Source organism: Chrysemys picta, chromosome 1 (assembly GCF_011386835.1).
Source record: "Chrysemys picta bellii isolate R12L10 chromosome 1, ASM1138683v2, whole genome shotgun sequence".
Lineage (NCBI taxonomy): Eukaryota > Metazoa > Chordata > Testudines > Emydidae > Chrysemys > Chrysemys picta.
Window position 1 is genome coordinate 44,824,592 of NC_088791.1, and position 17,356 is coordinate 44,841,947.

General features: G+C 44.2%; 1 protein-coding gene across 5 annotated transcripts in view; it reads right to left on the bottom strand.

Annotated features, from left to right (window-relative positions):
* Positions 1-294: 294 nt before the first annotated feature.
* Positions 295-17,356, bottom strand: part of CPED1 (cadherin like and PC-esterase domain containing 1) — a 204,872-nt gene continuing 187,810 nt past the window's right edge. For 3 of the 5 annotated variants that reach the window (XM_065556067.1, XM_065556063.1, XM_065556068.1), the window contains 5 exons: positions 16,646-16,866; positions 16,283-16,384; positions 15,985-16,072; positions 12,833-12,979; positions 295-3,030 (listed from right to left, as the gene is read on the bottom strand). In XM_065556067.1, coding sequence (XP_065412139.1) covers positions 2,803-3,030; positions 12,833-12,979; positions 15,985-16,072; positions 16,283-16,384; positions 16,646-16,866 — 786 coding nt within the window. In that variant the 3' untranslated portion in view covers positions 295-2,802. The remainder of the gene's footprint in view (positions 3,031-12,832; positions 12,980-15,984; positions 16,073-16,282; positions 16,385-16,645; positions 16,867-17,356) is intronic. The other 2 variants (XR_010590127.1, XR_010590128.1) reach the window with 2 other exon arrangements.

Genomic DNA, 17,356 nt, shown 5'->3' on the forward strand with positions numbered 1-17,356 from the left:
CAGTGGGCGCTGTGTTTGTCATCTCTCAGAATAATTAGCAAAGTTAAAGACACAGGAGAAAAAATAACTGAACTATGAATCACTGATAGTGTACTATGGACATTCTAGAGCAGAAGATCATTCACAGTCAGTGATAATTCTGAAATACAAAAATGACAAAGATGTATCTTCATTGGCTTTGATGGTTTCAATTTGCAAATGTTTAAGGTGTATGAACAGTGGTGTTTCCCCAGGCCACATCTTGGTTCTTTCCCCTCACATACCAGTAGGTGTTCGAAATAAAGAAAACTTAACTCTGTACCTTTGTATTTTATTGCGCTTTTCTTTGTACAGCTTGAACTCAGACAGATGGAGACAGGTGATCTGAAGGAACTATTTAAAAAAAGGTCACTTTGCAAACCATACCACCAGCTTTTTACAAATATATATAAATAAAATATTAAAGGCTATTTTGAACTTTCTACACATGAAAAATATTGAGACACAAGGAAACACAGAACATGAAAATAATCTAGTGGTGAACCTGGAGGTGATGAATTGCACATTTGCCAGTATCAGCTGCAGTATAACTAGAATTAAGTTTGGGCTTTTCTAGCTGAGGCTTTAACAATGATCTTTGATTTAAAGCAAACACACACACACACACGCGCACACACACACACACACACACACCCTCTAGATCAGTTTACAGCTGTGTAAAGCAAAAAAAACCAACAAACAAACAAACAAACAAAAAAACCCACCAGCATGTGGATTCAAGTGATACACAAACATCTGAAGCAAAGTTACAATACATTAATATACAATTAGCCTAATATAAGACATTCTGCTTGATCCTGCATCTATTGAAGCAAATGGCAAAAGCTTCCTTTGACTTTAGTGGTGCAAAATTAAGCCACTGCATTTTAAGGCTGTGTTTCACTGTGCCCTGGCGTTATGGACCTGCAGAGCATAAGTTGCATGGTGTGTACACAACAGGATCCTGCAAAATACTGGAGATAACCAAATACGGATCCTTTCAACGTTCGTGAAGTGTCCCTGGCTCAAAACACAAAAGCTTCTGTCAATTCACTGAGACATCTACCAGAGATACAAAGGAGGCCTATATTCTCCCCTTTCACGTGAAGGATCATGGCAGAAAAAAGCTTATGTATAAATTCAGAGATACTTTTTCACAGACAATCTAACACATAGCTCCTTCTTGTGGGAAGGACGGATCACAATAGGTAAGTAGCTAGGAATATGGGCTGCCAACCATGTGGAGCTCAAAAATTCATAGGGAATCCTAGATCCAGCCTCATGAATCTCCAGAGCTACCTGTGAATAGTGGCAGCTCCTCTGTTTGCTTTCAGGACTTTCCACTTCAGCAGCATGGCCAACCTGTTCAGAGGAGAGTGGGAGCCACATCGGGGGAGTTAATGCTGAAACAAAGGAGCAAGTCAATTGTGTAGTGAGTTGCTACTAGAGCACACCATCAACTGCTCCTTAGCTCTGCTGCTTTGGACTGCCTCCCCACACAAAAGGGGCACATTTCATAATGTGCCCGTGGAGGAGTACAAGCAGCTCTAAAGAGTGGGGACACAGAGGGGAGCATGACTCAGATTGAACCTATACTTTTGCTGCCTTCTACAACACACATTGTGAGGAAGCAGAGAGTCCTGACTACTAACTCTGACAGTGGAATCTAATTTTAAAAATTTTCCTTACATTTTCTGGTGCTTTTAACCATATAAACCCACATCATAGTCTCTTAAATCATATACGGTTGTGTCAGAAGTCATCAGGAATTAGTTATTTTTTAAGTATTTGTTTACAGTCACATTTTTTACAGTCAATCCTGCAGTCCTTTTATGCATGCAATGGGAGTTTTTTCTGAACAAGGACTTCAGGATTGGACTCTTAGGTATCAGGCATCTTACGTAAATTCAGAAAGAGAGGACTTTATATACAGGGAAAGTACCAGCTAGGCTTATAGGCCCCCAATCAGAAAAGTGCTTAAACATATCTAAAGAAGCTTTCATCAATAGGGATATTTTCCTGAATCAGGTTCATAAACAAGGATATACTAAGGTATTCATTATCTATCCATGTTAGGTGAGGATAGTTATATTCAGCCTTTCTTCTAAGTCACCTCTGTCTCTTTGATTTAGAACATGCAGAAAAATACTGCAAACTTTCCTTTTTATTTTTGTTAAAACGTGATCTACTGCAGATGTGGATGAAAATGTGCGTGTTAACTGTAAACACTAGAATTAAGAGTTGGCACTATAGATAAAATGGTAATAAGTTGTCTTTGCAATACATGACAGGCAAGGATTGAAATAGAAATATTCCTATATTGCTAGTGAAAGGGAACCTATGAGTATGTAATAATGCTTTTTAAAATGGAATGGAATGTCTCTATGGAATAATTTTAAAGTATGTACCTATAAATAGATAAGTCTATCTATTGCTTAAGAAATAAAGCAGCCCTTTTCAAATACGTCAAGTGTATATCTTTCTCTCTCTTTACTGTCACAGTACACAGTTGCTTGGCCTGCAGCTGTTCTAGTATTTGGCAATATTTCAAGTAACTTCCCCACCTCCTTTTTTTTTGCATCTCTCCATCTTTCCATTCCGAAACCTAAGATCCGAAAGGGCAGATCTTGACGTCATAAAGCTTTAGGAAAAGCGCCACGTCTTGAGTGGCGTCGGTATGTGTGCAGCCAATCAGAGAAGCATGTAAATAAATTGAATGTGGTCCTTGGATTGTCAATTGAGGAAGCAGGAAGTCTCCTGCTCTAAAACTTCATCTGATAGAGGCTATGAGTCAGTAGCCTTCCTTTTACTTGCACAGATCCTGCTGAGGAGGATTTCAGAATAGACTTGATTTATTGGACCTCTGACATGATACGGTGACTGAGAATTCATTGCATAGTCTTGCAGCTGTGAGAGTTTGCTTTGGCTGTTGAAATATTTCCCCAGAGCATAGGGCCTTGATAGCTTCATTGTAATGGGAGGACTTTCACTGGATGTTTTGGATTTCACCACCTGCAAAGGAAGAGTGACATTTGTGAATGTTTTCTATGTGCACCTAAAAGGAGATGGGTCTTATTATCCTGTCAGCTGCATGTGCACAACTCATGGGGTAATCAGAACTTGGTTCTTTGAAGACCAGACTCTGATACCCTAACTCACAACTGGTCCCATTCCCTATAGTGAGCCTAGCTGTGGTGTAAGATTGCAATCAGTATGTCAGGTACTATTCAATCCGGCCCTTACTGACCAAGGAACCCAAAATGCTTAAATCAACTGAACTCATCTACTTGATACTGTAGCTCTTTCAACACGGTATATTTTAGACTGTGTCCTCTCTTAACTAGAGATAGCCTGAACTAAACCCCCAGATTCAACCTTTTCAGCTTGCCTGGATGTCTACAGTGGGCCAAATTAAACCCTGGACACCCCTGAACTGTGGGCAATTTCAGGTCCAGATCAGTATCTGAACTACATAGCTCAGGTCCGTCTCTAATCCTAGTACTTGAGGCACAGACCTTCTTTGTAGGCTGGACCAGTTGCTTGGTGGCAGCACAGTACTGGAGATCCCCGATTAGATCCCCTGCTCTTTGGATTACAATAGTCTGGGATTTCTCTGGAAGTGGCGTGTTTAGCCTGTGTGGAGATGGGGGATCTAAACAACTTAGATTGGAAGCTCTCTGGGTTTGTACAGCACCTAGCACAATGGGACCTTGGTCCATAACTAGTGTTTCTAGGTGCTATGGTAATACAAATAAACAACCATGACCACAACAACCACCGCCACCCGGGAGCTGCATATAAGCTGTCTGGAAAGGTAAGTTAGGAGCTGGTTCCTTCATTGGCAAGATAGATCATCGTAAAGCAGGATCCTTGCAGGAAAAAAAAAAGCAGAAAATGGACTGGATTCCAGAGGTTTGCTGCATCCCCAAAGTGAAACAGAGCTATGCTACAGAATCCCCGGGCCTACATAATGTTACTTATAAATAGGGTGACCAGATGTCCTGATTTTATAGGGACAGTCCCACTATTTGGGGCTTTTTCTTATATAGGTGCCAATTACCTCCCACCCCCTGTCCCAATTTTTCACACTTGCTATCTGGTCACCCTACTTATAAAAGGAAAACTAAACAAGCATCAGAAAAAGGTTCTCAGGCAAAACAGTATTCATTTGGCACAGTTATTAGCCCATTCTACTGAATTTAGTTCTAGAAATGAAGGATCCCTATATCTGGTTGCTTGATTTGGCAGAAGGGAGCTCTGAGTTGTTAATCTGTTTTAAAAATAAAGAGGAGCAAATCATGTTTGATGTAGGTCTAATGGTCCTCAGCTTTGCTTTGTATGCAACAAGATACACACTTGGCTACGGACAGCATTCATGTTTACATATGTGCTTCACAGGGTTTTTGTAAAATGAAATATGTTTGGAATCATGTATTAGACCGGGGTGGGCAAACTTTTTGGCCTGAGGGCCACATCGGGGTTCCGAAACTGTATGGAGGGCCGGGTAGGGAAGGCTGTGCCTCCCCGAACAGCCTGGCCCCCGCCCCCTATCCACCTCCTCCCACTTCCCACCCCTTGACTGCCAGCCTTAGAGCCCCTTACCTAGCCAACCCCCCCTGCTCCTTGTCCCCTGACTGCCCCCTCCCAGGACCTCCCACCCCTAACCGCCCTCCTGGGACCCCACCCCCTATCCAACCTCCCCTGCTCCCTGTCCCCTGACTGCTCCGACCCCTATCCACACCCTCACCCCCTGACAGGCCACCCGGGACTCCCACGCCTATCCAACCCCCTATGCTCCCTGTTCCCTGACTGCCCCCTGAGACCTCTTGCCCCTTATCCAACTCCCCTGATCCCCGCTCCCTTACCATGCTGCTCAGAGCACCAGGACTGGCAGCTGCACGGCCTGGCCAGAGCCAGCCACGCTGCCATACTGCCTGACAGGAGCTCGCAGTCCCGCCACCCAGAGCGCTGGCGGCACAGCGAGCTGAGGCTGCGGGGGAGGTGGGACAGATGGGGAGGGGCCGGGGGCTAGCCTCCTCGTCCGGGAGCTCAAGGGCTGGGCAGGACGATCCCGCGGGCCAGATGTGGCTCATGGGCCGTAGTTTGCCCACCTCTCTATTAGACACTTAAAACCAATGTTCGTATTTAACCAAGGTCATACTACATGTACAGCAGCAACTTGCACAAAATAAAATGTGAAGGGAGAGAAAGCATGTGAAAATTATAAAGGCTGAGCAGGGTGAGTGAGAGGGGCTGTCTAAGTTTGCAACAGAGCAAGTAGTATCCATTTAGGACACTGTAGCGGGGTGGTTACCCCGCTCCTGCCCTGAAGAGCTTAAAACAGCCCTGGGGGAAGGTTGTGGTTGGGAGCTGCTAAACAGGGCTGATTGGGAAGCAGCTGCAGCTGGGCCACACCCCAATCAGGCCTCAGCTGGCCTTAGGGTGACCAGATGTCCCGATTTTATAGGGACAGTCCCGATTTTTGGGTCTTTTTCTTATATAGGTTTCTATTACCCCCCCCCCCCCCCCACACACACACACCACCTGTCCCGATTTTTCACACTTGCTGTCTGGTCACCCTAGCTGGCCTTATATAAAAAGGCTGTGAGCCCAAGGCTAAGCAGTCTCTCTCTGCCTTCAGAGGGAGAAGGGCTTGGCTGCAGTGAGCTAGAGACAGAGTACCTGAGTGGAGCAGGGCTGGTGACAGACTGGGGAGCTCCAGCCTGGAAAGCCCCATGCTGTGGCCTAGTAGGAGGCCAAGGGGTACTGGGGGTTGCAGAGGGCAGCCCAGGAGTAGGCCAAGGCTACAGGTCCAAACCCAACCTTGCCTGTGATGAGTGGCCTATACTGCAGTCTGCCCCAGGGAGCAGGGGCTAGTTGGTGACTGGCAGTAGCCTTATTCTGAAGTGAGGTAGGGATAGTGGGTGGGGGTTCCCTGGGGAGGGGAGACCCTAGTACTGAGGGGTGTACTGCCTGGGGGCAGCACCCAGCTAAAAGGCACTGGGGTCCAGGAGGGACATGGGGGGCCAGAGGACACCAGCCTGCAGAGGGTGCTCCAGGATGCTGGAAGGGCTAATTCCCTGAAGTCACCAGCAGGAGGTGCTGCAGGGGTGAGTCTGCTCCTCTACAGACACTAATATATTTTAAGGCCTATTTGATTCAGCTAAGCCAAGAGAAGCAATTTGTTTTCATGCTATTCCTGCAGAGGTTCATTTTTTCTAAATTAGTGGCTTAGATCAAGTAATTATTCTGAAATGATGCTACCTTGAACCAATCACCCAAGCTACATTCCTGATGAGAGTAATCTCCAAGGAATGCAATTTAGTATTCATCTTACAGCTAGCCACTGATTAAAATACCCAAATCCAAAGGCTGCCAGTTTCTATTTAGTATACATTATTCCACTACCATTAAGTTATAGAATAAATCTACATCGTCCCTTGCTGCCATGAAGGTGTAGGGTCATTTTGTGTCCTCTGGCCCATCTGCTGCCTTCCTAAGCATGTTGAACGGAACAAACTAGTTAAAAATCAGTTTGCATATGTTGCCTTGGGCCCCTGGAACTAGCAGTGGCTGTAGACTGGCAAGGACAGGAGATGCAAGATTCTGAGCCCTCACACCTGGAGATCAAACTAGTCACATGGAGAGATTCTTCTTCTACAGTAGTTCCCAGCTCCCTCCCCAGTCACAGCAGGGCTTGTAGCCATGGTGCTTTGGGCTTCCAAGCTATTGTTGTGCTCTGGGGCCTCTCAGAAGGATCAATGAAGTTAACAGGAATTCCAGGTGCACTACACCTCACAGGATCAGGTCCTTGGTTTACCCAGCAAGTGTAAACAGGGACTAAAGGTTAAATGAGAGTGGCTGAATACCAGGGCTAGCTCCAGGCACCAGCTAAGGAAGCAGGTGCTTGGGGCGGCCAATACAAAGGGGCAGTCGTCCGGTATTAGGGCGGCATGTCCGGGTCTTTGGTGGGAATTCGGCGGCAGGTCCCTCTGTTCCTCTTTGAGCTGCCGCCGAAGTGCCACTGAAGAGGAAGAGAGGGAGGTGAAGGACCTGGCCTTTTTTTTTTTTTCCCCCGCTTGGGGCAGCAGAAAATCTGGAGCCGGCCCTGCTGAATACAATCCATTTCTCTTGTTCAAAATTCACAAAATGGCCAGCCTTCCACTCCTAGTCTCCCACACAGCTGTAGCTGAGTTCAGATGTCACGGGGTGCGGGTGAGCATTCTACTAGGGGTGTAGGAGTCACTTTAAGTGAAAAAATGAAAGTAGCAAGCAGTGCCTTTAATCTCTCAGTTGGTTTCATAAAGCCTGAAAAGTTCTGGAGTTCTACACAGTGTTGTTGTGTTGGTCCTCTGAGGCAAAATGCCATTTTCACAGCGCAAACTGCTTATGAACTCCAGGATACTCCCGCTCCCCAACCCATTGCCATGATGCAAAAATGAACTGAGGCCAAGGCTGTTAAAACTAATGAGGTATAAAACCATTCAGAGGGTCGCTGTGGATGTTATTCAGTGACCTAGACTATTTCTTGGTGGCTAGTGAACCCCATATTAACCTCCTCCTGGGTATACCTCTCCTGTTCCAGTCACAAAGGCCTCTTAGCGTCAATAATAGGATTTTTAAAATAAAAACACAGACAAATTCCACCTTGACTTATACCTCCTGCAGCTACACAGTTCATTGGAGTCCCTGGGCATGGCTGAATTTAATCCGTAATGCTAATTTGTATGGGAGCTCACCCAGAACTACTTTAAAAAAAAACCAACAACCACCACTGACATCGTCTGCCCAATACTGCACAAAGCAGACTGGAAGCATTTCACCCAGATATTCCCCATTCTAGGCTACAAAAGCTAATAAGACTACAATACAGGGTCCATGCTGCAAAAAACTAGGGAAACAAAAAGGAACTGTAGTGGGCCTTGAAGAACACCACATCTGAGCTCTAGCTCATTAAGGGCCAGACTGTGGCTTGTGCTGCTGCACATCTGCATGGTGATGTGTATATTTTATATATAAGGCTACGTTTTAGTCACGGGTATTTTTAGTAAACAAAAATTCACGGCCCTTGACCTGTCCATGACTTTTAGTAAAAATACCTATAAGCTCGGGATGGGGGGCGGTCCGGGGGAACTGCGGGTGCTGAGGGAGGTGGCCCGGGACCCCCGCTGGTGCTGGGGGGGATGGTTGGTTGGGCTGGCAGGGGCTCTCTACCCGGCTCTGCCTCCCTGCAGCTCTGAGGCAGCGGAGGGGCACAAGCGCCGGCTGCTGCAGCTCCCATTGGCAGGGAACCGCAGCCAATGGGAGCTGCAGGGGTTGGGCCTGCAGGCGCAGGCAGCATGCGGCGCGGAGGCCCCCCCCAGCCCCTCTGCTGCCTAGGAGCTGTAGGGCCATGCTAGTGGGAGCCCCTCACCCAAGCATCCCTCCAACCCGCTGCCCCTAGCTCTGAGCCCCCTCCCTCACAACCAAACTGCTGCTGCTGGCCCAGGGGCTGCCCAGCTCGGGCAGCCACTGAGCCAGCACCAACCGCTGCAGACGTCACAGAGGTCATGGAAAGTCACTGAATCTGTGACCTCCATGACAGACTCGCAGCCTTAATTATATATATGGGGTGGGGGATGGGTGGGAAGGAGAAAAAGTCTCTGTGGGATTTCTGTGTCCTTCCCCCAATCACATGGGAAGCAAGGGATGGGGGAATGGGTAGATTCTTGGCTCCAACCCACACAAGACCATGCTTGTGAGCACTGCTGCACTGGCTCACCAGAGGATACGTGCTGCACTGGGTATAGGACTGATGTCGAATACATCAGTCCCAGAGCAAGAGGTGGAACCGGAAGGCAGATTGTGACCCAGAGTCACTGTCTGATTCCTGGGATGCTCCTAGGGCAATGCAGTTATGCACCTCCCCTTGCCATGATTGAGCCATAAAGGAAGGGAGTGAATTCTTAAGATAGGGACTCCTCACCCTCAGTTGGCTGCAACACTCATGGAATTCCATGAAACAAAAGGCCCAGACCCGGTATCAGAATTTGCTAGCATGAATTCCAATGACCCCAGAAAAGAATCAAAGGCCAAGTTGATCCCAGCATCTGTCTCCTTCATAAGCACATTAAAAGTCCTATAGGCTGTTGTGTTTCAGAGATAGCATCTGCCTCAGTGAAGCCTGAGCAGAAAAACCAGAGCTCGTGGTTAAAAGGTGACAGTATTTTTATGATGCTGCAGCTGAGAGGATTAAATGGACTCCATTAGCCACCAGGAAATGGTCAGAATCATTAGGTAGAAAACTGGGGTGGCAGGATAGCACCACACTAGGATTGCCAACCCTCCAGGATTGTCCTGGAGTCTCCAGGAATTAAAAATTAATCTTGAATTAAAGACTGTGTCATGTGATGAAACCTCCAGGAATACATCTAACCCAAACTGGCAACCCTACACGATATGGAGGCTCTTTAATCTTTGTCTTCAACTATTGTGACCCTGGATTTCTGTTTGATTTTCAGCTATTCTTAGGTTTCATTAGCCACAGACTTTTTTGCCGCATGAAGCGAGTGTACAATGAAGGAAACCTTATTTTTGGATTCACTTTTTGTGGAACTTTGGGGGGGGGGGGAGAAGGAATCAGAGCTTTCCCAGTGTTTCCACACAGCAGAAATCAGCACTTTCACCCAGCACTCAAGGCCATGTCCAGTCTTTATAAGCATGCAGCTCCCATCCACTGAAGTGGGAGCCCTATGCACATACCCATATCTGGAGAGAGGGTTTGACCCCAGAGTGAGGATCACATTAAAACAGGTGTCACTTTAACCAAAGGCAAGTTGCATTTATTCTTTTCTTGAGACATTTAGAAGCATTTAGCAGTCCCTGAAATTTGGAGCTGCTTGTATTGACGGTAGACAAATTCCAGAAATCTTGTCTGGGGGTGGGGTGGCAGTTGAGCTCCAAAACTTATCTAGGATTTTCTCCAAATGAAATAGGTTGTAGATTCCTGTGTCTAAATGTTGCATCAGGCAAGGCTATAGCACCATTACCGTCAGTAATGAAACTGCAGGGGTTTCTTTCAGCTGCTGGTTTCTTTCTGACCTAAAGTCCCTGAATATCCTCAGCATTTTGAAATGGTTTTCCTAGATACCCGTGAAGCCTTGTAAATTAATTTGACTCTTGGTTTACAGAAAAAAAAATCACATCTTTTGGTGCATCCTATTTTCCTACATATTTGACTTTTTTATACCAACTTCAGCCCAGGCTTTGTTTACTTATATTATTGTGGACTTATTGCATCTTTGACCTCCGTTTTAATTGTGCAATATAAACAGTCCACACAAAGTTGACTCTTGATTTATGAAAGTTCACAATTTTAAAATGGAAAGTTTTATTCCCCTTGTGAGATTTTAGTGAAATAAAGCAGTGAATTGAGGCCAAGTGTTACTGATTGTCTTTGAGTTCGTAGTCCTGATTTTCACAGGAGAAATAATTTTGATTTGGAGTCAGAGTCTAGCACTTGAAGGGAAATGAGTTGATGACCCAAAGCTCCCTGTACTGCTCATTGTGTTTCTTAAATTCCTAGGAGTAGGATGGTGAAATGCTTTGAAGTAGCACATAGACATTCACTGAAACTCCTTTAGAGCTAAATGCCTTGATGGAATGTTCAGACTCCCAGCAGATTAATAATTCAACTCTGGAATCCTGGCACAGGCCTCTCATACCAACAAATTAGCTTCACAGAAACTTTGGTGAGATCTTAATGAAATTCTATGATACTTCTCCTGATGGCACAAGTGAACTTCCTTAAATCAAGTCTCTCATTTGGAATTATCACAGTCAATTGTGAGGCAGAGGGTGCACCTTTGTATGATCATCAGAGAAGAATGTCTTCTGGTTTCACTCAGAGCAATGCTTGAAATCGAGGGAGCACTTCTCTGTTTCATATATTTATGGCACTAAAAATGCAAATACAAAACTGACCCCTCCTCTAACAGGGCTAACTGTGAAAAGTCACAGCAGACACTCAAAATATATCGGAAAGGAAACCAGAACAACTTTAAATATCTTGTTTTTCAAATTCCCTACTTTCTCTGGATACTGGTTTGGCAGCCTCCAGGTTGATTTTGTGCCTAGTTTCAATAGTGTGCTTGCTTGTTCTTTTTTGCTTTAAGTCATGGGCTGCTGTCTCTGAAATTTCTTGAGAAGATTCCCTTGAAGTTCCTAACCAGGACTCTAAACAATTGAAGAAGAAACTGTCCTCAACTGCCGCTCATCTCATTTTACAATGTGCACAGTTAATGTTAGGCCAAGAGTTTAGCTGTTTATTTGGTGCTCCATAGATGCTCATGCAGGATACACAGGTTCAATAATTATTTAATATTGAGCCTTAGTGCATTAATTCAAACAACAGGGATCAGTATAGCATCCTGAAGTTAATAAGCCTTCAGGTGTACCGGAATGCAGGTGGCTTTATGCAATTCTCCTGCACCCCTCCCAATTCTGGGGCTTGCCGGTTTGACCCTTGGTGGAACTTGGAGCTCCTCTGGCTGATCCATGTTGCACCAGCTTCTAACAGTCCCTTGGGGCAATGAAATGCAGCACACTTTGAACATGTCCTAACACAAACCCAACACTAAAAAAGCTCAAAGGGGGTGACATACTGTTAGCTGAAGTGATAGCCTGAAATGATGCTAATTCACTTGCATCCAGATTCAGTACAGGTGACACCAGAAGGTATGAGTTAATTACACTTCTCTGTGCCAGTCTAGGGGATTCACTAAGCAGGGCAGGGTGTGGTATGCTACAGACCTCCCCAGGGTTTTCCAGGGAAGCCAGTTCAGTTTTCAGCCAGGGGCAGCTGCTAAGAACATGAGCTACCCTGGCCATGCCCCCTCCCCAGCCTGCATCATTCACTCTTTGGGCTGACTGGAAGCGTTTGAGTTCTCTGGTGGAGGGGAAGCTACAAACCCTTTGCACAACTGCAGCAACCCATCTGGTGGGCTTTCCATTGCCAAGACCTTGTTCCTGTGCCATCACAAAGCTGAATTTAGCCCAGTAAGTGTAAAATGGAAAAGAGAATTCCTTCAGGTATACAACCAGAAGAGAAAACTAGGGCCAAAAGTAAGACTATACACTGACAGGAGCAGTTATGGTACCTCCTCACAACCCTCTGCCAGTGCAACCCCTCTCCCTGTACACACCCTGCTCCAGGAAAGTTCTAATCAAACAACATACTCATAGCTCCCACGCCCTCACATGAGAACATGCAGTGGCAGATTCAGAATGAGTGAAGTTAATAAACCAGCTAAGGAAGACTTGAGACAAACAACTGGTAGGTCGATGAGCACGGTGACAGTAGGTAGACTGAACAGATCCAGAAGAAACAAGATAATACAGTGCAGAGTAGAGAAGCTCAAGAGCCTGGAAACAAAGCCCTGCACAGAGAAACCTCTTTCCATTAGTTAGAAGTATATTTTCGGAACAGCACTTTTGTGATTCCACTGGATTTACATGGATAGGACTCCATTTTTAAGGTATTTCTCTTTCATATTTGGACCTAGATTCTTAAAGGTATATAGGTGCCTAACCCAGTGGGAGTTAGGTACCTAAATACCTTTGGGGATCTGAACGTTAGCCATTACACAGCTTCTGTTCCCCTCCATGGTGAGCTGCATATATCTTCACATGCATTAGAAACCTTTTCAAGCTTCATTTAGGTCTATCTTTGATCCAGTACTATACACTATGCTGTACATATTTTCACTATAGTATCTGACAGTTAGAACCCCTTTTAAATACTTAAATGAGACCAATATAAACAATAAATGATTACCTCATGGAAATGACATCCACACTTCCCTTGCAGAAATTCTTTGTAACGTCCCATTGTGATGATGAAAGTATCAACCACCTCATAGCCATATCTTTTTGCAGTATCCAGAATAACCAAATTTTCATTCCATAAACTTTGCACTTCAGTCTGTATTCCAAAGCAAAAAAATATCAGTTATTCAGTAGTACACTGACTGATTTCAATGGTAGCAGAATCTGACCCTAAAGTAATGGCAAAACTGCAGAATTGGGCCAATATTGAATAAAATAATTATACTATTTTCTACACGAATTATAGCAAATGAATTAGTGAAAATTGCTATTGCTCCAAGGCTTTGTTAGATTTTGAAGCAATTTCTCAACACATGTATTGGTGCATCCAAAGACTAAAAGGAAATTATTGAATTAGCTCTTCTTTATACAAAAGAGTATATCATGTACAATGAAGAAGTCAGGCTGATTTTAAAAACAATTAAGCTTTAAAATTAATTAATACAATAGTAATTGGCACTTGTATAATTATATGTGGAAGCCCTCCTACGAAAGAAATTAAGTCTCGTGACACTAAAGTGAAAATCATTCAAGGTCCTATTATAAAGTAGTTATTGTCCAGTAAAAGACATGTTTGGCTTAAAAATCACAGGTATTTGAGACCATTGTCTTTGACAGGAGTTGTCACATTCTGCAGTTCCATGAGTCCTCTCAAATCAGCGACACTGAGGAGCAGCCTAGCATTTGTCAAGACACGGCAGGAAGGCCATGAATAGAAAACGTTAGCTGTAAGTTGTCAAGTGGTTGCATTTTACGTTGTACAGCAATCTCAGACAGAGAGGCTTGTGAGCTCAGGCGGGGTAATCCTCTTGTCCAACGCACCCAAACAATGCTAGTGAATTGGCTTGAGACTCAGATATTGAAAATAAGAGGAATGTTTGGACAGAAGCAGTAACAATGGACTGCAGTTAAATCAGATTGTTTTCCAGAGTTCTGTGGATTTGCTGACTAATAAATAAAACCAAACCACAAAGTTGTCCCTGAGAAAGCTTATCTTACCTATCTTGTATATATTCTGTGATTGATTTTGGGGCATCATTTTTCATGATGTTTTAATTGGTGGTTTTATCCTGGTGGTGCCTGTCTCCTCTCAGACCCTTCTTGTACTGTACAGATATGGAACTGAGGCACAGAGAGGCTAAGTGTCTTGCCAAGATCACACATGATGTCTGTGTCAGAGCAGGGAATTGAAACTGGATCTTCCATATTCCCAGGCCAGTGCCCCAACCACTGGCCCATCCTCCTTCCCCTTACCTATTTTAGGCCTAAATTATGTTGGTTTTCCCACCCAGTCCTCATTTCTATTCAAAGGCATGACAGGAGGTAAATAAAGGGAGGAGCCAAATAAAGGTAGACTGGGACAGTTTTGTTGCTCTTGTTCCTGTGTCCACTCATTTCCCCCCTAAAATGGAATAACCCCCTTCTTGGGTCCAAATGGAAGTCGTGACAATTACATTCATTTTACAGATGAGTACACTGGAGCAGAGAGAGGTGACTTGCCTAGGTCACACTGAGTCAGTAGCAGAACTGGGGGAAAAAATCAAGGTGTTCTGACTATAAACAGCCATATTTAGGGATAATCTATTGCTTTTCAGCTGTTGCTGTCAAAGCACTTTACAAAGAAGGGTGAACAATAACACCCCTACTTTCCCCATCTGTAAACACACACACACACACACACACACACACACACACACAGAGAGAGAGAGAGAGAGAGAGAGAGAGTGTGTGTTTATCTGGCAGACCTACAGTCATGCAGCAAGCCATTGGCAGAACTGGGAATAGCACTTAGGTCTTCCAGCTTCCACTCCTCTGCCCTGCCTCCAGGACTACACTGGTTAGGGAAGAAGGTCCATCCCTCAAAACTGCACCTGAAATGAATTTTTGTGATTGACCTAACCCAGATCTTGTTCTCTCCTTGAGAGCCCCTCATCTCCTCCCTCCACCCCTCAAATGTTACAGAACTGGGAAGACATGATAATCATGATTATGACAAAAGAATGGTTTAAAGTTACCACCTCTTATTGTCTTATCTGTTTCTGTTAGACTGCAAGATCCTTGAGGGAGGAGCTATCATTACTTGTGCCTGTTACAGAAGTGAGAATTATCATCTACACACTATTATCTATGGTAGTTTATAACCAACATAGTAAAAAATGTGTCCGGCTGTTAATGTGGGTGCTTTTGACCTTATTTAGAATAACCATCTGACACTATTAACATACAATTAAAGGGCCAGGTTCACTAGGACATTCCAGCTGCCTTGCAATGTTCTGGTGATGCAAAGCAGCCTACACTGATTTGGTCAAGCTGGATTTATGGAGACCAGTGCAAAGTAGCCTATGGTGTACCAATGAACCTGTCCCAATAGTCACCACCTCCCTGTAGAAAGGGAGACTGAGGAGGTTCAACTATCCATGTGGCTGGAGCAATCTGTCTCCTACTCAGCTCTGCAAATTGGCATTATGTATAATAATGTAGGTGCTTCTAGTTATTGGAACAACCAGTTTAGTATGAAGCATTGAACAGAGCTCTGAGTGCTGTGGAATCCATGAAATAAGGGTAATTGGCACAAGTCCATATCAGCAAACCATATTACAAATACAAATGTTTCTCTCTCGCTGGTCCATTTAAAGCTTGTTCAGCACAGGTGGCAATGTATTTTAAAGAGAGAGCAAAATCATCAGTTAGACCAGGGGTCGGCAACCTATGGCTTGCGTGCCAAAGGTGGCACATGAGCTGATTTACTGTGGCATGCTGCTGCTGGCCTGGGGTCCCGGCCGCCGGCCCCGCCTAGCCCGCTGCTGGCCTGGATGGACGGAACCCCAGACTGGCAGCGGGCTGAGCGGGGCTGGTGGCTGGGACCCCGGCTGGCAGTGGCCGGAGGACATAACTCCAGACCGGAAATGGGCTGAGCCGCTCAGCCCTCTGCCAGTCTGGGGTCCAACCGCTGGCCCCTGTAAATGTAAAATGTATTACTGGCACGTGAAACCTTAAATTACCGTGAATAAATGAAGACTTGGCACACTACTTCTGAAAGGTTGCCGACCCTTGAGTTAGGCAGTAAGCATTTCATGGGAATGCAGTCAAAATCTGACCCACCTGCGATAAAGAATGTATCCCATCCACTGGTAGATGAAATCCCATTCCTATGGATTTGATAACTACCAGGATATTTGATAGATTTTCCCTGTTTAACAAGTGAAATAAAGCACATGCATTTTATTTACAGATCTATGAAGAGACATTACAAAATTATTTCTTTTAACATCAGATTTAAATGCACAATGATGAAAAATGAAATGTTTGTATCTGAAACTACTGGTTAAGTTTGGTAGTTGTAATTTATCGTATCAATGTTTTACATGGGATAATAGAAACATATAGCACTAAACTTTACCTCTTCAGCACCTTTTGAATAATTTGCAGGTGATTGGAATTAAGCCACTGAACACCACCCACAACTAATACAGTCTGGTCTGTGTTCTCAAGAGGATGTGATCTGAAACCAAGAAAGAAAGCACACCACATGTAGCCTTAAAACAGATGGTAAACATTTTAACAGCATCGCATTACATTTCAATGAACTGTATTTGGCATCCTGATCGGACGTGTGATGTCATTTGACTATTTTTTAACCACACAATATGGCCAGTATATCTTGTGCTTAATTCTTTACTGATTTTAATGGTACAGGTCTGTTAAACACATTTGTGAATGGAAGAAGAATACAAACAACCCATCAATAGAAGTTATACTGTACCTTTGTAACAGCTGTTCTAGCGCTTTTTCAAACGTTGGCCTCTGGTTTACATTGATCCAAAACTGGGGATAGTAGGAGTAACTGATAAATGTTTTCCCATCATTTATGTTATGATAAAATTTAACATCATGAGCCTTTTGCCATTCCTGAAGGGTCTCATTCGCTCTTTCAATCAGATAGTACATTATCCCTCTATTAGTTGAGTCTCCAATGAAAAGAACCTTTAAATATAAATAAAAGAGGATACACTTCATACACTGTACATTAGGCCATCTAAGAATCACTAATCTAGCTAGAACATTACATGCATCACATTACATTTTAACCTCTTTCAGACTGTGGAATACCATCCCTCCAGACTCCTACTCCCAATACAATTTTCTCTATCAAAATATATTTATTATAATTAAATAAAAAGTAATGTTAGAATAGTATTAAGGAGACAGTAAGTCTGTCTTACTGTGACAGCTGTATCTGCTTGGATACATCCCTACATTTTTCATTCTGGCTGCTTGTTTCTTTTCCCTGGATGTAGAACTTTACATTTATAAATCCCTCTGTTGCTTGCATCTTCTTGCTGTAATCTCCAGGTCATTTTACAGGTATTTCCCCCCTGTACTCTGTGTTTCCTACAATATCAGTTTTGGTGTCATCCTCAAATTTGATCATAGTTGAATTTACACCAAAGAAACACCCAACAAAGAAAGGAAG